Raw genomic sequence first — 26,885 nt, forward strand, 5'->3', positions numbered from 1 at the left:
CTAGAATGTGTCACTTCACTTTGTAACAGGCAGAGGGTAGCGTGTGAGAAGATAAATACGTAATATTTTTGTCACTGATTTTGAAAGAGTTGGCTGAGTTTAATCTTTGTCTTTCATCCTTCTCTCCTTGATAACTATTCTTCTACATCCTAGCAATATAACAGACTTGGCTTTCATTAATACAATTTTCACATCTCAGATATAGAAAGATAACAAAACGAAAGTCTCATAATAATGCGAGGAAAAAAACCTATTTCTATTCTTTTTCTAATTAAAAACACTTTTTACATTTTCATTCTTATTATTCTTGTACTGAGTCATGGAGAACACAGACATACCATTCAGCAAAAATCTGAGAAAACTCAAGTGAACTGTTGGCCACAGGGGAGATGAAGTAGAAAGGGATATTGGAGAGGCCGGCTGAGTCAATGTACTGATACAGACATTCCAGGAGGTCATAGATCACGCCAGAAGGGTAGCAGGGCACCAGCACGTTTCCTCCATTCCGGACTGTCAGTGCTAGAAAAGTTGAAGCCGGAGAGAAAACAGAGGCATTAGAAGAATAGTTTTATAAAGGTAGAAGGAAACTTTAAAAATGATATTTAGATTTCTTTCATTTTCCTACTTCTGTTCATATAATTCATTTCCCGTGGATAATAATCTGCTTCTTTTGAGAAACAGCAAGGGGTGGGAGAATACAGAGGCTAACCATCAGCTGGGTTTTTACTGGATATCTCAGTCCCTGGAAACAGGGTGTGCAGTGAAGGGTTTGGGTTTTAAAGGTTACCAATGGCAGCCAAGCTTCAGGAGAGACCCTCCAAGCTCCTTCTCTTTTTAGGTCCTGCTCAAAACTTGGCTGGATTTGTCTCTGTTCAGTCTGACCACTGCTGAATGACCTATAAGGAAATAGGCCAAGTTTTTCTGTTTGACTCATTTTAGTGGCATTTTCTTTCATTAATGTGTTATCTGTAAGAAAATCCTTCGTACTTTAAATACTTAAAAGAAGTTATCCAATAGGGGAATTGCAACTTATGGGAATAATCATATTAGAAGTTATACCTGGCTAAAAAAGAAAAAAAATCAAAGTTCTCCTAAGTTTGTTTTTTGTTTGGTTTCCAAAACAAACTGAAACACATAACTTTTGGGTACAGATACTGAAGCCTCTGGTATATTGGATCCTCCTCCGTTCCCAGGTTTGACACACACACTCTCCCAAACACTGTACCCGGAGCACTGGTTGACTTGCCATTATGACAGTATGGTAGCGTGGAGAGAGAAAGCGGTCAGGGCTCCAGAGGCCTGGCTCTACTCCCACCTTTGTCATAAGCTATAGGATCTCACGTAAGCCACAGATACCTGGTTGGGCCCGTTTCCTGATTGGTCATGAGAGGACTGAACTAGATCGGGGGTCTTTAAGCTTCAGTGTACATGAATATTGCCGGGGAACATGTTGAAAATGCAGCTTTTCTTCTGGGTCTTTCCTCTCCCAAGAGAATCTGATCTAGAATCTAGAATTACTAGATCTGTGGCAGGGCCTCCAAATTGCATCTTTAATAAGTGGCCTCACTGATCTTGAGGCAAGTAGTTAGTGTGGGCTTTGAAAAACAGTAGATTAGCTTAAGGTTCCTTTCAGATCTAAAGTTCTTTGAGTCTATGATTCCAGATTATAAACAAACATACAGATCAAAGATGCTATTTGAGACAAGTCCAATAATTTTTTCAAGGAAGAATAAACTATGTCTGGTTTACTATCAGCAAACAACAAACTATGATGATGGGTATGGGCAAGTGAAATGTCAAAGAATACTGCCTTTCACGCAAATGTAAGATGATTACCATTTCTTTTCCCCAGAGCAGAGGTGACAGCACTTACAGTTGCTAGGGGTGGTTGGTCTGAGCTCAGTAACCCCTCTTTGGTAACTGTCATGGACTGAAGGTCTGTGTCCCCCTAAAATTCATATAGTGAAGCTGTAACTCCCAATGTGATGGTACTGGGGGGTGGGTGCTTTGGGAGGTAACTGGGTTTAGATGAGGCCATGAGGGGACAGCTTCTAAAGATGGGACTGGTTCCCTTACAAGAACAGGAAGCGACACGAGAGTTGCTTCCCTCTGCCAACTTAGTTCTTGTAGGCATCTACAAGCCAGGAGGACAGCCCTCACCAGAGCCTGAACATGCTGGCAACCTGATCTCAGACTTCCAGCCTCCAGAACTATGAGAAATAAATATTGTTCAAGGCACCCAGTCTATGGTGTTTTGTTACAGCAGCCCGAGCGAAGACAGTAAGCAACCCATACTTTTCTATAAAGAAAGGCAGGATTTTTAGATTTTACTAACAATTATATCCAAAGAAACAAATATTTCTTCTAGGTAGCAAATACCCCCCAGGTCTCTCCCCCAAATTCAGTCTTCTCTCAAAGAAAAAAATAACACCAATCAAATATTGGTGGAAAAAAATGATCTGTTCAGTGTCTCGCTGTTATGAATGCAAAGTATTTACAGTCTTTTCCGTGCTATTATTTGCAAAGCAAAGATGCAATTCTTCCCTTTTTTGATAGCTGCTACCTTGTATGAATGCCAGTCCTGCCCCCAAATCCCACCACAAAGCAAGAAGAATAAATAAGAATTTTCCAACGTAAGTCAAGTGGGAGAACGTTGAGTATTTGTTGCATAAAGCACTTGAACTGACTCTTAGGACAGTCATTCTGACATTCTTCAGATTTATGTTGCTTAAGAATTGCTTCTGCTGACAATAGCAAGCTTTGAAGGATAGGCAAGACGGGTGAAGCAGATGGGGAGAAAAGCTTTGAATGGGGTTGGAGGGGCATCGGTGGGTGTGACTGTGAAGGGAAGGACCACATACTACCGAAGCAAGATATCAAAAAAGTAAACCTAGAACACTTCATCCCATTCACAGTGCGAGCCAGCCACGTACCCAGATTGCTGCAGAACTCTCCCACCATGCCATCCGGGTTCGCAGTGGGGATCTGGGTCAGGCCTGTCAGAATGAGAACGTCGCTGTTTTTGAGAGAAGCTTGGTCCATGGGCTGAAACACCAGAGAGAACTCTGCTTAGTAATTCAAAAAGAAATGGCAAGTATAAGTAGTAAAGGGAAAAGAGAATATAGTCATTGCTCTGTGATCAAATCATCGTCATGTCCTCTCACTTCCTCTGATGAAGTCTGTTCAGTGAACAGCAGTTGCCCAGTGGGGATGAGGACAGACCACGGAGGGACAAGGGAACTTTATAGAAGGACAAAAGAGCTCATGTCTCGACTGGTGTGATAATCACATAATGTGAAAATTCACAGAACTGTATGTTTAAGATCTTTGGGTTTCACCACATATAAATTTTACCTCAACTAACTAAAAAAAAAAAGAGCAGGGCACCTGGGTGGCTCAGTCAGTTAAACGTCTGCCTTCGGCTTGGTCATGATTCCAGAGTCCCACGATAGAGCCCTCCTCAGCGGGAAGTCTGCTTCTCCATCTGCCCCTCACCCTGCTCTCATGCTCTCTCTCACTCTCTCTTCAATAAATTAAATCTTAAAAAAGGAAAAAAAAAGAGCTTCCCATTTCAAATTTCTAGAATGCTTTGTTCTTTTCAAAATGCTATCTCACACATTGTCAGTGGTGGGTCTCCAACTTGACTGTGTATTAGAATCACCTGGACGGTCTCCCGAAACAGGGATTGCTGGGTGCCAAACCCACAGTTTCTGAGGTGGGCCTACAAATTTGCATTTCGAATGAGCTCCCAAGAGATGCTCCTGGTGCTAGTCTAGGGATTGTGCTTTGAGAACCACTGCACCGTATAATCTGATTCTCAACACAACTCTGCAAAATGAAAACACGTGTAAAAACTTGAAATAAACACACAAAATGAGTTTACATTATGACAACGTAAGCTGGGACTCAGAGAGCCAAGGCGATTTTCCCAAGTCTCCATGGCAGAGGGGCCAGGAAGAATGCTGAATTAGGAACCAGAAATATAAAGGCTCACTCCCATTCCCTAGTAAAGCCATGGGACCTCAGCTATGGCTCTGAGCTAGGCATAGAGATCACACATGGGCATATTTGTTGACCCATCCTCCTTCCCTGATTTCTGAGAGTCTCAAGGACTAATACACACAGTCTTCTTGTAAACTGTGAAGTCCCACGGGGCACTATTATGGGATACTTAGGATGTCATATTTTTATTTTTACTTGGCACAATTTGAATTTAATTTTGATTGTCTCCAGAGCACTTTAAAAAAAAAAACAAAACTATCTTTTCCAAGGAAATCAGGATTCAAACTGAAACAAAAATGCAGACCCACGGATTGAGATGCTGGAGTTATTTTGTAACCCATCTTCTCCTCATTGTCATTTCACATACTCACTGGAATGTAAGAAGAAAAAAGCCAGAAACCCAGTTTAGTAAGAAGCCTCATACCTCCTTTCTCTGTTCCACCCAGATTTTCAAATAAAGAAAACTCCAAACGGTAGCACAGCAAAGACCCATCACCTGCAATGTTACCTGAACATATGTGCCTTTTGATGTACACTCTTTTAGCACTTTATATAAACACGGATATAAGGGCTCATTATTTTTAAATAATAGTATTATAGTTATATAAGCTGCTTTATAACCTGAGAAACATTTCTTAAACACGAAGGCTGAAAAGTATGGTTGTGACAGCTATACGGAATAGATTCTAATTCCTACTTGCATGGATGTACTACACTAATGCATACAAGAGCTTTTCCTCTGCTTGGGTAGAACTGATCTATCTGCAGTTCTCTAAAAAACACATATACATTCACTGTTTCCAGAGAAGGAAGAAGTACAGGATGATGGTTTATGGTAGATGTGCAGTGAGCCTGGAGAATTGTGCATATGTCAAAGAGAAGGAACCGGGATAGTGACAAAAGGGATCAAACTTTGTTAGACGGCCTATTTAGAAAAGACAATAATTTTGTAAGAACCTTATTAGAACAAGCCAACAATGATCCACAGGGCTGATGGTGAATTCAGAGGGTCTAGGAACCCCCTAAATAGCATATACAATCTTTGTGTGCCTATGAACACTTTCTCACACATTTGATTGGGTTGTCATATGGGGCTGAAATGAAAACATAATGGAGAACAAATGCGCCCCTGAAATCATTACCTCTGAACCTCAGCCATCAATGCTGCCTTCCTTTGAAAATTAAATGCCCATAGAAAAAGCCAAAAGCAGTACTACAATATGAATACTATGGAGTTGGAAATTACGAGAACTAGTTCATGATCAGGTCAGACTACGTGTTTGTTATTTTAGCCCTATACTTGGGAGACCCTTGTTGTTGATTCCCAAGGCTACTGTAAAGAATCAGCTTTAAAAGCTTTTTAGTGACACTCTCAAAACCAAGCTAACACCACCAACATCTCCATTTCACTACCAAAGGGCAAATGTACATATTATTGGTGTCAATGGCAACTCACTGAGTGCTTCAAGTGGGAACATTTTGTTCTAACACACACAACAGAAAATTCCACTGTGTCCAAGATTCAAATAAAATTCCCTTACAAAATTGATAGTCACAATCAAGCTTGCAGAATAAAATTTTGAAAAACCCTAGGCCCAAGAAGGCTGTGGTCACTGTGTTCTCTGCTGGTGAATTTACATTGTACACTTTGCAGAGTATGAGAAAAAGGAGACTCAGGCTCTAGGTCCTTGAAAGAAGTTTATAATCCAGTTGAAGGAAAAAAAAATGTATCGTCAAAAAAGAGGATTTGGGGGGCGCCTAGGTAGAGCAGTTGGTTGAGCGTCTGACTCTCGGCTTTGGCTCAGGTCCAACCTCAGGGTCCTGTGACTGAACCCTATGTCAAGTTCCACCCTCAGCATGGCGTCTGCTTGGTTCTCTCTCTTCCCTCTGAACCCCCTTGCCAGTTCTTCTCTCTCTCAAATGAATAAATCTTTTTTTTTTTTTTAAAGAGGATTATTCAAAAAGCCATAGAAAACCTAATGCGAATTTCAAGAATTTACACTGGGTCCATAAAGGCCAAGAGGAATGCATAGTAGAGGGCCCCACCAGGCCAGGTGGGACCGCTTATACAAGGTTTTCCGGCACATAAAGTTTTGCTTTCGGTTTTCTTTCTTTCTTTGGCTAAGGAACTTAAGTCTCAATTTAAGACAGCCTTTGGAATGCCTGCATGACACCCCTTCTTTCCCACAGCAAGATGTCCCTTCTACATATGCCCCTGTGGCCTCTAAGACTTTCTCTACCAGCACTAATCAAACTGCATCATAACTGCCTATTTACTTGTCTGTGTCCCCAACGGGCCTATGGAGCTCTCTGAGGGCAAGGATTTGGCATCCCTAATTCCTAGCAAAATGCTTGGCACACAAAAAAATAGTAAACAAATATTTGCTGAATAAATGAATGCACAAAAAACACGGTCTGGTAAGAAATGTGAGAGCATTCTATAATGTGAAATAGTTCACTAGAAGTCAGCAAGGTGAGAATCAGCAAGTCGACTTGGGCAGAAGGGCTGGAGACTGGCTGGGCAGAAGGCAGAGAAAGATAACCTGTAGGTGTCAAATGAATTTATTTGGCTGGGATAGAAAGTTTACTTTGGGGCTGGAAAGAGATTAGTAAAAATGAGGGAAAGTGTAACTAGTAAAGAACCAAAAAGGTCAGAATCATGAAAACTGACAGAGTGGGTAGGAAGAAATCAACAGTCTGAAGCAGGAAAGTGACATTTTGGCAACAATAATTATAGGTGACAGCTGAGGAGGGGGTAAGACCAAAAAGAAGGACAATACTCAGAAGTCCTCTATAGCAGCCTGGACATAAAGGGGGAAAAAAAAACTATAATTTTATAGAACTTGAGGAGACAGAAGGGGCAGATCCAGCAACATCACAGAAAACTGTTAATAGACAGGTGGGAATGGACCAGATATACTGGACAATGGACAAAGTGAGACCTTGTCAGAAATGCAGACAAAGGGAAATCTGGACACAACGATTTAAAAGAATAAGGAGGCAATAATAAGTCCAGTGTCGGACTGTTGCAAATATTTGGGGGATAACAAAATGGATTGTGAGAATAAAAGATAAAACAAAGGTACATGACAGATATGGAGATTTGCTAGGTACCTTTATCAAAGTATTTAACAAAAATGCCAGTTTGTTGGAGGGAGGAAAGTAGTGTGTGTCTGGGACCATGGCTGTGGGACCCCTTAAGGTAAATGGGGATAGAAGCAAGTAAATAACAAGCACACAATGCAGTGCAGAGCTTCCCTGCCTGTAAAAATTGGCGGTTCGGGAAAGACAGCTTTTTGGTGCTTATACCCTATAATATGACAAAAGATCAAGCAGAGTAAGAAAACAGCAAGACTGCCTCAAAAGCCTAGATGAAAAAGAATTTTAGCAAGTGAATGATGAACAGTGTCAAATGCAGCTGTAAGATGCTGGGGAAAATGGAAAAGAGTAAATTTGGCTGGAGGCTGATTGCTGCTGGGCTACAGAAGTGAAACAGATCTAGGAGGTAAAAGAGGGAGAAAGCCAGGTGCACAAGACTGAGCTGAGCAAGACGACAGGAGAAATCTCATCATGGGTAAGAAAGAATCCAGTGGTGAAGCAAGGAGACAGTCCACTGAAAGCCTTTTTCCATATTAAAACTCTTCAAGTTTACTTAAAGGCAGAAAAGGAGGAATGAGTGAATGACCCAATGACCTACACTTCTTTGATGACAGAAAGGAAGACATAAACTTGAGATCATGAAGGACATCATCTCCAGCTTTCTTAGACCAAATCAAAGCCCGCTCTCCTATGACGTCTCACTAATCCCCCTAGGAAGGGGGAGAATCCCATGGCTCTTCCCAGTGGATTCCTAATCTGACAGGATTAAGCACCTGCACCCTGAAGAAAAAAAGTCTTGCAGGTCCCCATCATATTCCCCTAGTGTAACATCTATAAATGTAAATCCTACGCATCTTTGTTCCCCTTCCAGCCTCGCATATTCCACTGACCAAAGTAGCGTTTTAAGAGATGCCATGGACTAAGTGATGGAAGGAGTGATTGAACAAATAAGTCAGTAGCATACATTATTTCTGAGAGAAGGAAATAGAGTTGGCCGTTGAACAACATGGGGTGGGGAAACCCGCCTGTAACTTCTGACCAGCGGTGCAAAGGAAGCTTCAACCAGCTGTGTTAAAGTCAGGGTTCTGTGGAAGCAGGAAAATATCTTTGTTTTGACACTACATCCCCAGCTCTGCCTTGTGCTTAAGGCTGACCATGTGGCTTTAATTCCACAGTTCCATACTGGAGAAAGACAAACACTCCCAGAAACTTTGCAAGGACTAAACCTGATTGTGAGAGCCCTGTAAGGCCAGGCCTGGAGGGAGAAGCAGCGGCCTACAGATATCTCCCAGGGATATCTAGAAGGAAATTAATTTTAGATCAGAAGACTAAGGAATGGCTGAAAATGCTGAACATATACATCCACATGAAGATTGGAACAAGTCACATATTTATTACAACAAAACAAAATACATTAAAAAACCTAAAACCAAACCGTAGAGCATCCAGATCAAAGCTCTGCATAAATAACAACAAAACACTTAGGGAATTCAGAGAGAAGAGAGAGAACATAAAAAACAAAACAGAGCAAAACAAACAAAAGCCTACCCAAGAAACTGCCTTAGCTCTAGAAACCTGATTCAAGGAGTCCAAATTTAAGGTAATTTCGTTAGATTAAGAGAAGAATATACATTTATTACTGCCAAAGTCTTTAAGACCTCAGAAAAACAAATCAACAGTTCATCCTGAACTCCCAAGGGAGAAGGATGAGGAAGGAGAGGCAGAGTGAATGCTGGAAGTGGGGGCCTCAAAGGAGACTTTCATAGGCCAGCTACCAACCTTTTCCAGCGCTGACAACAAGAAGGAATTCCCATTGTGAACACCACAGGCTTAAGGGAATTGACTGAGTAGAAATTACCAATTAATTTTTTAAAAGATTTTATTTCTTTATTTGAGAGAGAGCACAAGGTGGGGAGGCAGAAGGTGAGGGAGAAACAGACTCCCCTCTGAGCAGGGAGCCCAACGTGGGGCTCAATGCCATGACCTGAGCTGAAGGCAGATGCTTAACTGACTGAGTCACCCAGCCGCCCCACCAGTTAGTTAATTAATTAATTTTTAAAGAGGATTTTATTTATTTATTTGACAGAGAGCAAGCGAGAGAGGGAACATAAGCAGCGGGACAGGGAAAAGCAGGCTTCCCGCTGAGAGCAGGGAGCCTGATGTGGGGCTTAATTCCAGGACCGAGAGGTCATGATCTGAGTTGAAGGCAGACACTTAACCCACTGAGCCACCCATACCCCAACCCCACCAATTAATTTTTTTTTTTTTCAGTTTTAAAGGATTTTTTTTTCCAATTTATTTATTTTCAGAAAAACAGTATTCATTATTTTTTCACCCCCACCAATTAATTTTTTAAATTAATTTTGTTTCTTAAAAAAATTACTTCCAAGTTCTAACGTAAAAGAGATTCTCAGTCTGATACATAACAACCTGATACAAAACAATGGGCTTCTGAGGGCTCTATAAATGTACAGATGCCAAATAAATGCAAAACATTGTGTAGGTGTGCATATATATATATGGTATATTATCGCCATTATAATCATTATAAGTCATAATCATTATAAGTCATTATAGTCATTCTTTTTTCTTTTTTTTAAAATTTTATTTAGTTTAGAGAGAAAGCATGTGAGCAGGGGGAGAAGCAAAGGGAGAATGAAACTTAAGCAGACTCAGCACTGAGTGTGGAACCTGAAGTAGGACCAATTCCATGACCCTGAGGATCATGACCTAAGCTGAAACCAAGGGTCAGAGGCTTAACTAACAGCCACCCCAGGTGACCCTATTTTAATCATTTTTGCCAGATTTTGACCACCAGGCTTTTGGGTCCCTGACCCACAAAATGTTAAGAACCACTGCCCTAAGGCATAAGTTCCCATCCACAGCCCTTGCTTTCAAGCCATCTCTCTTCTCATAGTCCCTCACAGCTACCACCCACCTTGCAAAGGAGAGAACTACTTGTCTTGGCTTCAAGGCCAAAAGTCAAATGGGAAGGAAACAGTGTGGTGACTGGAAGAGCTTGGTCTCCTAAGTTTGTTGCCAGTCCCAAGAGTGTGGGGGAGTCCTCAAGGCCAGGAGGGCTGAAGCAGTGGGACAGAAAACTTTCTGGGTCTCTTTTAACAGTCAGAAGGATGGGAAAAAAAGAAAAACAATAAAAAAACCAAACTCAAACCTATTATCAATAGTAACAACAACAACAAAATGTCTACCACACAATACAATTTCTAGTATTTCAAATCTCAGCCTTAAATGGAAATCCAAGTCCTGTTCTAAATTAGTTTCTAAAACTAACCCCAAATCCTGTAGCTCCCCATGTTCAGGTATATGTAGTTTTGTTTTATTATGCTATTATTCTATTATTTTCACATCTAAGCTCAAGTCCTACTCCTGAAGTGAGGCAGCATAGATAGGAAGCTATTGAAATAATGTGTACCACATTGCTTTTTCAAACCATCATAATGGAAAAGTTGGTGTGCAAATATAAGTTCACAACCCACAAGCAAATCCATTAATTTGACTCCTAAGGCCAGGAAGGACTGGGCTCTAATATTAACCAAAAGTGTGCACTAGTTACTGCTAACACATTTATGGGATCTACCCACAGCCACCATCTGTTTTGTTCTATTAGTTACCGTCTTTAAACTGTGTCTTATGCCTTCTTTTTGGGCAGAATGCACATCTATTTGGAGTAGGTATTTTTCAGGAAAAAATTTTTTTTGAACTTAAAATAACTTAAATGTCTAACTGTGAGAAAACAGATACCTTCTTGCATATCCGTATGATGGAATACTAGGCAAATATCAAACATGTATGGAATACTAATGAACTGAGGAGTGCTCATTATATAGTTAATGGAAAAAAGCAGAAAACCAGGCTGCAAAGAGTTCTCTCTTGATGGTAGGATTATCACAATTTTTATTGCTTTCTCTCAGATTTTTGTACTTTCCATAACTACTACAATAAATACAAATTAATCTTCTAATCAGAAATATAAGGAATAATATTTTAAAACAAAACAAAAATTCCACTAGAGTTCCCAACAAGACAGAGTCAACACAAGCTGCTGGCTCTCTTGTAGAATCTAAGTTGAGAGAAAGCAAAGAAATAAGGGCATCTGACAATTTTGAGAAACTAAACCACCATCATGAATTCCTGGGGAAACCATGGGTGCTGGAATGGGGACAAAATGGCAAGCAAGAGCCAAACAGGGCTGGGCACTGCAGGAAAAATACAGGCTGGCAAGGAACTCTTTGTCCTTTTCTCTCTCCTCCATACTAACACTGGCAGACTGTGGCAGGTTCCAACACACTATGAGGCAGAAAATACCAGAACAGTGGGGTAAGTGTTTAAAAAAGGGATAGGCAGCCCTACCAGCCCTTCCTTGCTCCCTCATACTATGAGGCTAAGTGATAACAAGGCCTAGTGGTAACAAGTAAGGAAGGCAAATTCTGGGGGAAAAAAGCAGTGCCTATAGCAGAGGTACAAAAGATTTCCCTGAAGTCCAGGTAGTAAGAGCTGACAGGGAAATAAAACAAGACCACTCAGGAAAGCAACACCTACTAAATACAATTAAGCTAAAAACTGACCCCACGTGGAGAATTAATAAACCAGATGGGACAGTAGAATATGCATTAAAAAAGTCCACACACAAATAAAAATTAGTAAAATAAAAATGATTAAGTATAAAGAAAAATATTTGAAAATACTATGTCTAAAAGTATAATCATTGACACAAAGAACTCAACACATAGGTTATAGAGCAGTATGTATAGAGCCAAAGAATGAATCCATGAGCTGGAAGATCAAGTTGAGGAGTCCTTTCAGGAGGCTTTAAGAAGGAGATGGCGGGGGCGGCCGGCAAGGTAGAAAACACAGTGTCAATACCTAGAAGTTTCATAAGGAGGGAAAAAAAAATTAACCAGAAGGAATAAATAGGGGCACCTGGGTGGCTCAGTGGGTTAAGCCTCTGCTTTCGGCTCAGGTCATGATCTCAGGTCCTGGGATCGAGCCCCACTGAGCAGGGAGCCTGCTTCCTCCTCTCTCTCTCTGCCTGCCTCTCTGCCTACTTGTGATCTCTCTCTATATATTAAATAAATACATAAAATCTTGAAAAAAAAAGAAATAAATAATTTTAACAATGATTAAGATTCTTTCTGTGTTAAAGGAAACTGCAAGATTTCTCAAAGTATTATACTGATAGAAAAAAAATACACATTTAAGATACATCATAGTGGGGCGCCTGGGTGGCTCAGTGGGTTAAGCCGCTGCCGTCGGCTCAGGTCATGATCTCAGGGTCCTGGGATCGAGTCCTGCATCGGGCTCTCTGCTCAGCAGGGGGGCCTGCTTCCCTTCCCCTCTCTCTGCCTGCCTCTCTGCCTACTGTTATCTCTCTCTGTCAAATAAATAAATAAAATCTTAAAAAAAAAAAAAGATCCATCATAGCAAAAATTAAGAATACTGAAGACAAAGTGAAAATTCTAAAAGCAGATCGCATAAAGGAACACAAATCTAAAGGTCTTTGCAGTTTTTTTTTTTGAAAGATTTACATAATTTTTTGAGAGAGAGGAAGCAAGCAGGGGGAGGGGCAGAGGGAGAGAGAGAATCCTCAGACTCCCTGCTGAACTCAGAGCTCAATGCAGGGCTCAATCCCGGACCCCTGAGATGGCAGAAGCCAGAATCAAGAGTTGGTTGCTTAAATGAGGGAGCCATCCAGGTGCCCCAGGGCTTTGCAGTTCTTAACTGCAACAAGGTACAAGTGGAAAAAGAAGAAATACCTTCAGAATTTTATAGTTCCAAAGTTCTTTTCCTTGAATTTTATATCTATCCAAGCTATCATTTACATGTGAGGAAATACTAAAGATGTTCTCATGCTTTAAGACCTCACAAGGGTTACCATTTTAGGATTCTCTTGGTGAACATTCCTCAAGTATTCCTGGAAGAAGGAAAGTAAATCTAGAAGGACTATGAGAGGTACAGGACGTAAGGTTGGGAAAAAAAAAAAACAAAACTCAGTAAGGTTCACTGTTGTCTATAATAATATATTCAGTACTCTACGTGCATTCTAGATAACCCAGAATTAAAATTCCAGACAGTATGAACATGGTGGGAGGGTGGTGGGGTGGGAAGGAAGAAGAAAAAGATGGCAGAGACAAGAGGAAGACGTGGCTCTGGAGGGAAAGAAAAAGGTACTGATAGGCTCAGGATACTCAAAGGATAAATAAATTAAGGAAAAACCCAGAAGAATAATATCAAATACATGTGTTCAAACTTACAGAAAGAAATTTAGCCATCTAAAAGAAGGGAAGAAAGGACAGAGAAAAGAATAAACTAAAAATACCATGAAATAAGATTGCAAAAATAAGCCCTCGATAAAACAGTAATTACAGGAAATATAAGTAGTTTCACTGGGGCACCTGGGGGTGCTCAGTTGGCAGAGCATTTGCCTTTGGTTCAGGTCATCTTCCCAGGGTCCTGGGATGGAGCCCTGCTTTGGGCTCCCTGCTTCCATGGGAGTTTGTTTCTCCCTCTGTCCCTCCCCCTACTCATGCTTGTGCTCTCTTTCTCTAAAATAAATAAATAAAATCTTAAAAACAAACAAACAGTTTTAATAATCAAAAGGCCCTTGTGGTTAAAAAAGAAAAAAGAATCAAGGCGCCTCGGTGGCTCAGGTGGTTGAATGACTTGGTTTTGGCTCAGGTCATGATCTTGGGGGCCCTGGGACTGAGTCTTGCCTCAGGCTCTGCACTCAGTGGGGAGTCTGCTTTCTTTTCCCACTTGCAGGAGGGTTCTCTCTAAAATAAATAAATCTTTAAAAAAAAAAAAAAGAAAGAAAAGAAATCCCTTACTATACTGTCTACAAGGAATTCACTAGAAAAGGATACAGAAGGAATGAAAAGAAAGGGATGGAAAAGAATACCAGGCAAATATGGAGTGGGGAGAAAGTCTTTTGGCTTTTAATGCAATTTTGATAGGAAAAAAAATAAGCAACCCGATAAAACATAATGATCATGAACATATATACCTCTGACTACACAGCTTAAAAATAGAAGAAGCAAAAACCGGTGAAAGTACATGGAGAAACTGATCAACAAACACATCCTTTCAGAAACTGGAAGCTAAACAAATATCAAAGACCAGAATAAAACAATAAACTCAAATGAGTAATACATATAGAAAAATTTTCATTCAACAGCGAATACAGTCTTTTCCAACATATACAGGACACTTAAAAAACAGACTATGTTTCAATGTAACTTCAGTGAATTAGTAAACTCTTATCCAAATGCAGGAAGGCAGGCAGGGAGGAAGGAAGGAAGGAAGGAAGGAAGGAAGGAAGGAAGGAAGAATTTAAAAAAGGAAAGGAAAGGAAAGGGAGGGAGAAATCCAGAAACATTCAAGTATGACTTGAAAAAGTCTCTCATCTAACCCTAAGTCTAATCATATTGGATGGACAAGAAACAAAGAGACAAGCACTACAAAACAAACTTTGGCTACTTAAATTATGAACATTATGAAGGAAATTATGATATACTTATAGATGAATGACAGAGCACTATGTATCAACAATTTAACAGAGTTAAATGATACTAAGAGAGAAACTGATAGCTTTAAGTACAGTTATTGAAAAGCACAGAAGGATGGAAACAAATGAGGTAAGTGTTAAAAGAAAAGCAACAAAGTAAACCCAAAGATGGGAGGAAGGAAATAATAAAGGGCAGAAGAGAGAATAAAAATACAACAATTAGGGACGCCTGGGTGGCGCAGTTGGTTGGACGACTGCCTTCGGCTCAGGGCGTGATCCTGGAGTCCCGGGATCGAGTCCCACATCAGGCTCCCAGCTCCATGGGGAGTCTGCTTCGCTCTCTGACCTTCTCCTCGCTCATGCTCTCTCTCACTGTTTCTCTCTCAAATAAATAAATAAATAAAATCTTAAAAAAAAATACAACAATTAAAAGCAAAACCTTATTCTTTGAAGAAAATCACTAATGCAGACATACTTACCAATTTATTCCAGGAGTGTTTTAAAAAGAATACATTGAGATCAAATATGACTTATCCCAAGACTACAAGGACAGTTAAATATAAGAGAAGCTAATATTGTAATTCACTACATTACTGGTCTAAAGGAAAAATATCACATGATCATCCTATAGACTCAAAAAAAGCATTTGGTGAAGTACAACATCTACATTAGATCTTTAAAAATCAGAAAATTGGGAACAGAGGAGAAACTCCTTACCTTGCTAGCTAAAATAAGGGGTAAGCCAGCTATTTAATGAAGAAGCTACAAAAGCATTCCCTTTAAAATCTAGTACAGACAAGGCTGCCACTATCATCACTTCTGTCTACTTGGGACTACAGTATGTAGTTGGTAAGACAGGAACAAAGAAAGAAAAGAAAATAGGATTGGAAGAAAAGTGACAAAACTGTTACTTCTTTGCAGATAATATCATCATCAATAGATAAATATTAGAATATAAGAATTCAGTACGTTGTTGAATATCAGATCAATCAGAAAAATTAATACTGAGATGTTCTGCTCAGTAAAAGCTACCTCTCTCCTTCCATTTGGGATACTATATTTTTGTGGGCGTCAATTCTCTAATTCTTCTTTCCTTTTTTTTTTTTTTTTAAAGATTTTATTTATTTGACAGTGAGAGAGGGAACACAAGCAGGGGGTGAGTGGGGGAGAAGCAGGTCTCCTGCTGAGCAGAGAACCTGATGTGGGGCTCAATCCCAGGACCCTGGAATCATGACCCCAGCCAAAGGCAGCTGCTTAAGTACTGAGCCACCCAGGCACTCTAACTCTCCATTCTTATTCAAGATCATTTTTCTTCCTTCCACTTTTTATGAGTAAATGTTCCTGCAACTCAGTCTTTCCCCTTCAGCTCTGTACAGACTTTAAAAAATCTGATGCTTTTCTACTTTGTCTCCAGGCTTGCCATCACATCCAAGTTCCAGTTCTCTATTTTCATCTGTCGCCAGTGTCCACTCAAATTCCTATTCATCATACCCACTACCCGCTCCTGAAATCGGAATCCCCTCTGCCAACTCCATGTCGACTGGATTAGTGTCATCATCACCATTCTCAGTATCATCTAAGTAAAAAATCTCTGGCCTGTATTTTTCCTTCCCTGAAGACAGAAAGCATTCAGTAAGCATTTGTTGAATTAAAGACCTGCCAGTGTCTTCTCTGTCACTCCATTCTTCCCATGTCAGGCTTAATCCAAAGTGCCACTCCCCTCTACTTATTAGCTTATGAGATCACAACAGCAGCCTGTTCTTCCCAGTTGGGGAGATGCCACTCAAGTAGGTCAGCAGCTGGCCTTTCCTGAAAAGTTTAACTCTAAAGCAGAACTTTGCTGTTACACTGTGCAAGCAGCCATACACAATCCATTACTAAATGCATGTGGTTCTACTGCAATAAGACATTATTTAGAGATACAGGTGGCAAGCCAAACTTAGTCCATGGGTCATAGTCTGCTGACCTACAAAGCGGACTATTAAGTTTTTCCAAACCTTAACTTTTCTTATCTCTGCTAATTCAATATAGAATCCAATTATCTGGGTAAAAGAAAATCTAATTCATTATTTTTTTTACATACAACCCTGGTTACCAGCTAGAAATGAAAATTAATTACTTAGGTATGTTGCTCATCACTTTCAAGACCTTATTTTTCCTTTAAATTTACGAACCTTGGAAGAATAATTTACTGGAAATTACATCAGTAGTACTGTAAAGGCTTTGATCTAAGCAGGACAAATCGGAAGAGTTGGCAGCCAAGTAATCTTTCTGTCTTTTATGGAAGAATATATCAAGAATGATAGAAGCTGCCAATAAAGTATTTTGATTTAATGAAGCGGATTAAGATGACACTGATGGGCTTCTGATTTCAATAAGCGGGAAAGGCCTAGAATTCTGCTAGCTATAGGAAAAAATAGCAACTTGTCCCCTCTAGACCTTGAGATGAAACTTGATTATAAAAGAAGGTATGAAAAAAGCCAGTACAAAGTGGTAGCTCAGATGCATCCTTTGTTCTAGACCTACAGCAGTTATTTTTTTTCCTTCATATTAAAATAGCATATGAAAAAAAAAAAGTATTTTAGCCTTTGCTAGGTCAGAGGTAGATTCAAGCAAATTGTGTGCTTTCTGTTTGTCACAATAAATCTATGTGAAAGCCAAAAAAAAAAAAGGATATGGACTTCCCCAAGTTATCAATGTATGTACCCATCCGTCAGCTGACATCTAATCTTCTCTGCCCCTCCTTTACAAACATAAAAGAATCAGGATTTATGAAATGAACAGTAATACCTAAAAAGGAATAAAGAATCTATTTGTAACAACGGTTATGTACTTAGCTACTTGCCAAATAAGACTGTTAACAAACAACCAACTTAAAATCTAATAGCTTCCCTCTACATGTTAAAATAAAACCCAGGGACACCTGGGTGGTGCAGTCAGTTGGACATCTGACTCTTGGTTTCAGCTCAGGTCAGGATCTCCGGGTTGTGAGATCAAGCTCTGTGCTTACTATGGAGTCTGCTTGAGATTCTTTCTCCTTCTCCCTTTGCCCCTCACACTCATGCTCTCTAAAATAAATAAATAAATCTTTAAAAATAAAATAAAGTCCAAATTTCTCATCATGGTCTACAAAGTTCCACGTGACCTGGCTCTGTGAATCTCATGGACATCCCTACTGACTGAACTCAGCACACTGCAGTCACAACGGTCTCTCGGCTCTTCTGAACATGGATTCATGAGCTGGGACTGTGCCTTTGGGGTCAGATGAATACTTGATACAGAGGAGACCCTCAATAAAGAAATAATTAATATTTGCTCAGTAAATGAGTAACCATTTCTGTACTATATCAGGCTATGGTAACTGCAAGTGGTGGAAAATCTCAGAATTCCAGAGATGAACCTAAAGACAGCCCGATCTTACAGAGGAACTTGCAATCCTAAATACTGGGATGTGAAAAGTCTAACTTTCATGAAGAGCATCTACAGAATACAAAGCTTCAGTTAAGCAAGACAAGCTCTAGAGATCTGCTATGTAACACCGTACCTAGAGTCAATAAGGTATAGTGCAAAAATTATCAAAAGGATGGATCTCATGTTCAGCATTCTTACCCTAACAACAACAAAAAAAGGATACATGTAGAAACCCAAATTAGTAAGATTTAAAAACAACTGAAAAAGAAAGACAATTATCATATGATCTCCCTGATATGAGGAAGTTGAGAGGCAAGGTGGGGGGTTTGGGGGGTAGGGAAGGAAAAAATGAAACAAGATGGGATCGAGAGGGAGACAAACCATAAGAGACTCTTAAATCTCACAAAACAAACTGAGGGTTGCCGGGGGGAGGGGAGTAGGGAGGAAGTTATGGACATTGGATAAGGGGTAAGGTTAGGGTTGGGTTATGGACACTGGGGAAGGTATGTGCTATGGTAAGTGCTGTGAATGTGTAAACCTGGCGATTCAAAGACCTGTACCCCTGGGGCTAATAATACATTATATGTTAATAAAAAAATTGAAAAACAAACAAACAAACAAACAACTGATGATACTCTGGATACATTATGAATTTGGGTTAAATAACCAAAAACCTGAGTGTTAAAAGAGAATTAGAATTACCTGGGGATGTGTGGTAAGCAAGGAGGATCCGGAAACGTACGATACTTTCTCATAATGGGACTGGATAATCCAGTTGGAGCTTCCAAGGGCATAGCCTGAGCTTAGCGGAGTCACCTGGACTGCACCAAAAAGCTCCTAGAAAAGAGCCACAGTAAGAATGTGTGATGAGCTTTCAGCAGTGCAGTCACACCAGGTAATTCTTTGTAGGGAAAAAACCCCAGAAATATCCTTGTCCACTTAAAGAAAATTTAAAGTAAAACAGAAAATATAAAGTCAAGCAAAAAACAAAACAAAACAATGGAGACCAGACAGGCAGACCCAGAAAGCAATCCTACAGTCATGACCTGCCCCCTCTCTGAGTTTCAACCTAGCCACATATACCAGGCTCCCAGGCTTTACTCATCAAAAGAAAGAGAGAACAGATTACCAGAAAGACCAAAAAGAGAAATACTTGGGTTTTCTTTTCTTTTCTTTCTTTCTTTTCTTTTTTTTTTTAGGCTAGGCATTAATCTCTTGGTCATTCTATACTGAGTGGCTCTGGGCACAAGTTAACAAAAATGGGAATCCTTAACTATCTGGTCAGAGTTCAAAAGTTTTACTTGCCAAACTGCTTCTTGATCTGTTTTATACTCCCTATTTCCTATTTCACTTGTCCAAAACCTATAAAGTTGCACCCACTGTTCTGAAGTGAATAGGGTGAGATGTCCTCCTCCCAAAGGGTAACAATAGAAACTGAAAGCATTCATGTATCACTTAAAATCATTTAACACTCACAATTTTCTGAGAATATCCCACCAGCTGGATTTTGCTAAGGGCAGAGTTCACTTCTTGCATTGTATAGCATCTTCTCCAGGTTGATACTTCCACTGCGTCCTTGAGTGGAGAAGGCAACAGCCTGTAAATGCATCACAATGCCAACTTTTTATGTTATTGCGGATTCCTTTCAAATAATCTGTCCATTTCATCTCAATTGTCCAACTTACTGGCATAGAATTGTGTATAGGATTCTTCTGTAATCATTTTTATTTCTGTAAGGTTGGTAGTACTGTCCTCCTCTCATTTCTGATTCTAGCAGTTTGAATATTCTCTTTTTTTCTTTGTCAATCTAGCTAGAGATCTGCTAGTTTTGTTGGTCTTAAAAAAAACCAAAAAACTTTTCTCTATTCTTTTTATATTTTTTATTCTGTTTATCCAGCATATAGCTAGATATTGTGTGTGTTTTATTTTTTAATCTAGTCTGGTCATCTCTGCCATTTGGACTATTTAATCTACTCACATTTCTTATTGATACAGCTAGATTATGTTTACCAATTTTTGCTTTCTCTATGTCTCATGTCTTTTTTGTTCCTTTGTTCTTCCTTTTCTACTTACCCTTTGATACTAAGTAAGTATTTTCTGATGCAGCCTTTTAATTTCCTTCATGGTTATTCACTATATTTTTCTGAGTTATTTCCTTAGTGGTTGTTCTAGGGCTTATCATGTATGTCTTAACACAGAACATTTCTACATGACATTTCAAATTCTTTTTTCTGTTCATGAATGGTAAGTGAAATACACTTCATTCATGAGCCTGCAAAGCTATAGAAAAGGACTGAGTTAAACATAGTTGAGGCCTGGCATAAAGGAGGAGAATAAAACACAATTTGTGACTTTTCAGATCAGCATCAGGAGTATCCCTTAAAACAAGCAAACAAAACTTTGTCATTAGAAAAGCACTGTATCATTTGTTCTAACAGAATTGGGAACAGACCTGGGTAAGTGACTTTCCTGAGATTCTCTGTTTAAATAGGTCAAGGAACTTCTGGTCAACTGAAAAGTGTGCATTAGCTTTGCTCTCTCTCCTGAAATAACACTGAACATAGTAAAGAGCTTTATACACACACACACACACACACGTTCAAGACAAAAAGAATAAGAGGCAACAGCAACAGCATTTTAGAAAGTGGAAAGTAAAAAGACAACTGACTTAGCAGATACAGGAAAATTTAATTCATATTAATTTATACTGCAGAACCCATAAAAAGCTCAGCAATCTGAAACAATAGGCACATGTGGAAGTGAGATTGAAGGTGAGCCTAAAAACAAGAGGATCTGTTGAAAAAAAATACTGATAAGAAATAGAACCTTCCAGTTCTCTTCACTTAGTCCAGACAGCTCAGCGACTGCCTCTTCCCTTCCCACACATGTTGCTAGAGGTTGTTCTCTGGAGAAATTAAAAATGAAAGTCTAGACTAGGGGAAACCATCAATATCTAGAGGCAGCTTTGTTAATAAGCAAAAGTTTATATACCAAGAGTAACAATTTTCTTCTCATAAGGCTCTCAGAACACTATTCGTCAGGCTTATATCCTCCAGGGTAGCTGACCAGAAGAAACTTCTCTGAAGAATTTGATCGGCAGCAAAGAAAAAAATCAACTAAAAGATACTGACACTGGAGGTTTCATGATAAAATGGCCCAACCCGCTTACAGTATAGTAAAGTCTAGAATTCAACAAGTCCTAACTCATGGCACAGACTTTCTAATCAGTTTTTTACTGTCCAACTCCTAAACATGGCCAATAACCAAGGATCACCATATGCTTGAAGAAAGTCTCTAAAATGATAAAGGCTAAAACAAATGAAGGGAGGAGGAGAGGAAGTAAATTAGGCTAGTAGCATAAAACTTTATTTATTTTTTAAAAAAGATTTGTTTATTTATTTATTTGAGAGAGAGAGAGAGGCAGGCAGAGAGAGAGAGAGAGGAGAAAGCAGGCTTCCCGCTGAGCAGAGAGCCTGATGTGGGGCTCAATCCCAGGACCCTGGGATCATGACCTGAGCTGAAGGCAGAGGCTTTAGCCCACTGAGCCATCCAGGCGCCCATCATAAAACTTTAAAAGATAGCATCATTACGATCCTTAGAGAGATAAATAAGATAGACTAAGAAATGAGAAGTGACTTCTATTAAAAAAAAAAAGGGGGAGCATTAAGAGAATAAAAAAAGCTCTTGGACATAAAAATACGACAGTATACAGACAATGAAAGCATACCACCAAAACCTACCAAAATTTCAAATAAGAACAAAAGAATTAAACAAGACACAAAAGAGCCACATAAAAGAAAAATCAGAAAAGCTTCAAAACAAGGTGACGGAACTTAAAAAAGAGTTAGAAATTTAAAAAAATTTTTCAATAATGAAGACTAAATTAATAGAAATATAAGAGTGGATAAACACACAACAGGTAAGAAGAACATAGGAAGAAAAGATTAAATGCTAAAAAGAAATGAAGTGATAAAAAGACTTTGAAAGGAAGTGGCAGATAATGAAGACAGGCAAGGAAGAAGCAAAATACAGAGAACAGGAGTCCCTAATAGAAATCCAAACAAGGGAACAGAACAAATACTAAAAGCTCTAATTGCTAAAATAAAAGGAGGCTTGGAGTTAAATACTGAAGGGACACACTGCATACCTGAGAATACTGACCCAGAAGAAGTAACACCAGATATATTCTGGGAAAATATTTACACTTTAAATAAACTTTAGAGCAGCTAGGCAAAAAGAGTGAATGCTTTACAAGGGAAAAATACAATACCAGAGTTTCAACAGCAGTGCTGTTTTACTCAAAGAAAAAACAGTAAAATATTGAAGACATTCAAAGAAAAAAAATGCAAGCCAAAGATAATACATTAACAAAACTGACTCTCAAGTTTACAGCGCACAGATAAACTATTATTAACCTGCAAGAACTCAGGGAATATTGTTCTCATGATCCCATCCTGCGGTATCTTGTGAAGAATGAGTTTCAGACAACCTAAATGACTATAGAAACATCGATACATAAGCTGGTACTGAGTATTAAATATATAGTCATGTAGAAGTAAGACCAAATGAAGATTAAAAGAGAGAGGGAAGATAGTATGTAATGGCTGTAATATAATATATCTGATAATATAATATGAGCATGGAAAAAAAAAGGGAAGGAAAATACACTCCATTTCCCACTAAAAGATTACAGAGTTTTTTTTAGAGAAACGGGTGACTCCACTCCAGATGTAGGGTAAGGAATGTACAAGAGGAGTCCTAAACATCTTGCTAAAGTACATAGCAAGGAAACAATCAAAGGGTACAAAGGTCACAATAAAAGGACACAGTGGACAGCACAAAGAGGCTCACGGTCCAAAGCTGGGATAATCTGAGCTGCAAAAAAGACAGTGCTGCAATGGGTCGAAATCCACGATATATGTGTCAGAGTGGGCTGTAATTAGATTGGGGCACAGAGAGGGGCTTCTGAGTTAGCAGAAATATTTATTTTAGACCTGGGTAGCATTTATAAGGATGACTGCTTTATAAAAATTTATTAACTATGCATTATTATTATTATTTTTTGTTTATAATAAAAAGGTTAATTAAAAAAAAATTATGGGGCACCTGGGTGGCTCAGTGTGTTAAAGCCTCTGCCTTCAGATCAGGTCATGATCCCAGGGTCCTGGGATAGAGCCCTGCATCGGGCTCTCTGCTCGGCAGGGAGCCTGCTTCCCTCTCTCTCTCTACCTGCCTCTCTGCCTACTTGTGATCTCTGTCTGTCAAATAAAATAAAAATAATAATAATAAAATTATGCCAAAATAAGAAATTATGACAGCAGAAGTGAAAAACTCATGGTTCAGTTGGGAGGCAAACAAAATTTTTCAGGCAAAAGAGCAAACATAAACAAAGAGAGGGAAGAGAGGGCAGAAAAACAGATCTGAGTTCCAGTCCAGGTGGTTCAAAATCTAAGTAGTAGGAGTTCTAGAAAGAGGGAAACACAAAACATGGCAGAGAAAATTTTAAAAACAAACAAAAATTTTTTTTTTTTTGGCCAAAACTGAAGTTCTTGTTTTTTTAGACTGGCGGCAAGGGGGTGCGGGGGAGTGTCAGCAAACATGTTTTGTAAAAAGCCACAGATATTTTAAGCTCTGTAGACCAGTCTGTCACATCATTCAACTTAGCTGTGTAATGCCCCAGACAGTATGTATATGCATGAGTGTGGCTCTGTGCCAATCAAACTTTACCTGTAACAACTGTGGCAGGCCAGATTTGGCCCATTGAACAGGGGCTTGGCCACAGCTGGAACCTCTGTTCTGGATGGTAAGGACCCACTAAGTACTCAGCACATGAGTGAAAACTGTCCTTCATTAAGACAAATCATCACAAATTTAAGGAACAAGAAAATTCTTAAAGTTTCCACAAAGGAATAAGTGGGATACATACCAAAGATATAGACTCAGAACAGTACTGGACTTTTCAGTGGCATTTCCAGAAGCTAAAGAAAACTGTTACCACGTCTAGATGTCTACCCACCAGAAGGTAAGGGTAGAACAAAGGCATTTTAGACAGGCAGGGGCTCAGAAAATTGACCTTCTGTGCATTCTTCCTCAGGATGTCCCCAGCAAAATGACGGCAAGAAGACAGACCCAGGAAATAGAGCTTCCAACAGAAGAAAGAGCTGAAGGTATCTTCAGGATAATGGTGAAGGAAATCCAAAACTGGGAGCCATGCAGCAAGTCCAAGAGCAGCTGGGATCAGACTGGGAAAAGACAGAAGGCTCTGGGAGAAGATTTCCAAGAAGATAAAATTGTTACAACACCCAGTGAGTTTGAACATACTAAGGAGAGACCTATACAAATGGCAGAGAGGTTGGAGATATATCAGTAAGAAGTATGTAGGAAACTAAGCAAATAAGCAAACAAGAGCCCTATTAACTCAAGGGAAAACAAAAAGTCATGCAAGAAAGAAAAAATAATCCTAACAATGTTATGTGGCCAGTGAGTTTAGCTAACCTAGCATATAGATCACATTGTTCCAATACTCTTCACCTTTGTTTCTCCAGCAGCAAAATACTAATAATTCTTCCCTTTACCTTCTGCATAAACAGACACAAGATTTTATTTCACTTATCTAACCTATGTACACCGGATTGCTTTAGGTTTTATAATATTTATTCAATAAATATTTAGCCCTGACTACGGCCATAGCACTGAAGTCCTGTAAGAGATATTAACAGCAACAACAGAAAGGCCTCTGCTCATAAGGAGCTTAAGTCCAGAAAATTTCTACAGTGGTACAAGGCAATAAAGAGATGTCAAAAGCCATGAGTCATCCCTGCCTGCAGACTTGCCTTTCCTCACAAAAGGGTTTAAATGGTACATTAAAAATGCAAATCTACACACACACACACCCCCAACCCTCCTCTCCTTTACTTTAATGGCTTTCCATTAAATTCAGGATAAAATCAAAGGCTCTTAGCATGACTTTATAAGGCCCTTCTTTATCTGGGTCCTGCCTCAGCCTTTGTTCTATAAACTGGGCTATAAACAGTTCTCTCTGTGCCAGGCTCCCTCAAGCCTGTAACCCACCACACTGTCGTCTTCTGATTTTGCGTGGACAACACTTACTCCTTTAAAATTTAGACCATTTGTCACTTTTTCTCAGGTGTTGTGACAGCGGTCAAGGCCAGGTGCACATCTCACATGGTCTTTGGGAACATGGTCTGACTGTGTATCAGAGACCGGGAAGTGGCACAGAAGGCCCCTCTGGACGGCTCCCAGTGAGAGCTGCTGCCACCACTTCTCTTCTCCTCATTCCTGCTGACTCTCTGCCAACCCCTCAGAAGAAGGAGAGGTTTCTCTCCCAGGCAAAGGATGGAAAAAAACAGGATTTACAGACTTGTCTGCCTATAAATTCCAGTGTTACCTCTTCACCTCTGAGCCTCAGTTTACTCATTTGTGAAATAGGGAGAGCAGCACCTTTCTTTCAGAGTTGTTCTGTGAGGGTTAAATAACATAACGTATGGGAGTCTCTGACACAGAACAGATGGTGAACACAGACGGACTCTAACTGCCCCCTACCCCCAGATGCAGCCACTACAGCTCAGGAGTATATGCAGTTTCCCACAATACCATGGTAAATAAACTCCAGCCTGGGGTGAATTAGTTCAATGAGCAGCAATGACTCTGAACTTGAGTAGCCCAAGCACTGCTCTACATGGTCTCAAGGAAAAATCTAAGCTACTCTCCTGCTTTAGCTCCTCCTTTAAATTCCTCAGGATCAGGGAGCACCAGGGCTTGGGCCCCCTAGAGCTGACCTTCATTAAAAATAAAGATTTATTCTGGGTTGGGTAGGAGCAGAAAGGTTTCTTAACTTTATGCCAGAGCCCGAAGGCTATTATGGGAGTGGCCTGAGAGGGTGGGGCCTGCACCTAGACTGCACAGGTCTGCAGCATAACGGCATCTTTCCACCTAGGTGAATTTGCTTTACACTGCTCTGAGCTTTGCCAGGCTGCTGAACTGAGTCACCTCCATTAGAGGGTGGGCAAAAAGTCAAACACAAGGCTAGATTAGACCCTTCCTTCCTCCCTTCTTTCCTTCTTCCTACTTTCCTCCCTCCTTTTCTTAAGTTCTTTATTTAAATTCAATTTAGTTAACATATATTGTATTGTTAGTTTCAGGGGTAGAATTTAGTGATTAATCAGTTGCATATAACACCCAGTTTCATTATATCAGGTGCCCTCCTTTCTGTCCAACACCAGATTACCCCTTCCCCCCACCCACCTCCCCTCCAGCAACCCTCAGTTTATTTCTTAGAGTTCAGCATCTCTTTTGGTTTGCTTCTTTCCTTAGTTTCATCTTATTTTATTTTTCCTTCCCTTCCCCTATGTTCAACCGTTTTGTTTCTTAAATTCCATATATGAGTGAAATCACAAGGTATTTGTCATTCTCTGACTTATTTCACTTAGCATAGTACTCTCTGGTTCCATCCATGTTGTTGAAAAGGGCAAGATTTTATTCTTTTCGATAGCCGAGTATTATTCCATTCTATATATTAGATCCTCTTTCTTTACTATGCATCTCCTTTTCCCATCCCTTGACAATCAGCACTGCCATTCTGCAAACATCTGGGCTTTACTTTCTTCCCTTTGTTGTCCCTTCCCAGCATACTCCCCCCCCACCTTCCAACCTAGGACAAGGTCCTACAAAAATTAAGCAGATTAAAATCTGGAGTAGTCTTTCTCCAAATGAGGCATTTGGCTAGTGTTTCCACTCTCTGTTAGAGATTAAACAGTCATATATTCAACCTCCGGATTAAGCCAGCAAATGCTCTGAGCCCTCAGTAAGGGAAAAAGGGAAGAATTAAGAT

At 39.7% G+C, this 26,885-nt stretch overlaps 1 protein-coding gene across 2 annotated transcripts in view; it reads right to left on the bottom strand.

The window, feature by feature from the left end:
- INTS9 (integrator complex subunit 9) overlaps positions 1-26,885 on the bottom strand; it is a 105,269-nt gene that overhangs the window by 18,531 nt on the left and 59,853 nt on the right. For both annotated transcript variants that reach the window (XM_044225026.1, XM_044225027.1), the window contains 4 exons: positions 19,511-19,631; positions 18,737-18,871; positions 2,934-3,045; positions 339-519 (listed from right to left, as the gene is read on the bottom strand). In XM_044225026.1, the coding sequence (XP_044080961.1) occupies positions 339-519; positions 2,934-3,045; positions 18,737-18,871; positions 19,511-19,631 (549 nt within the window). The remainder of the gene's footprint in view (positions 1-338; positions 520-2,933; positions 3,046-18,736; positions 18,872-19,510; positions 19,632-26,885) is intronic.

This window comes from Neovison vison, chromosome 11 (assembly GCF_020171115.1).
Source record: "Neovison vison isolate M4711 chromosome 11, ASM_NN_V1, whole genome shotgun sequence".
Taxonomy (NCBI): domain Eukaryota; kingdom Metazoa; phylum Chordata; class Mammalia; order Carnivora; family Mustelidae; genus Neogale; species Neogale vison.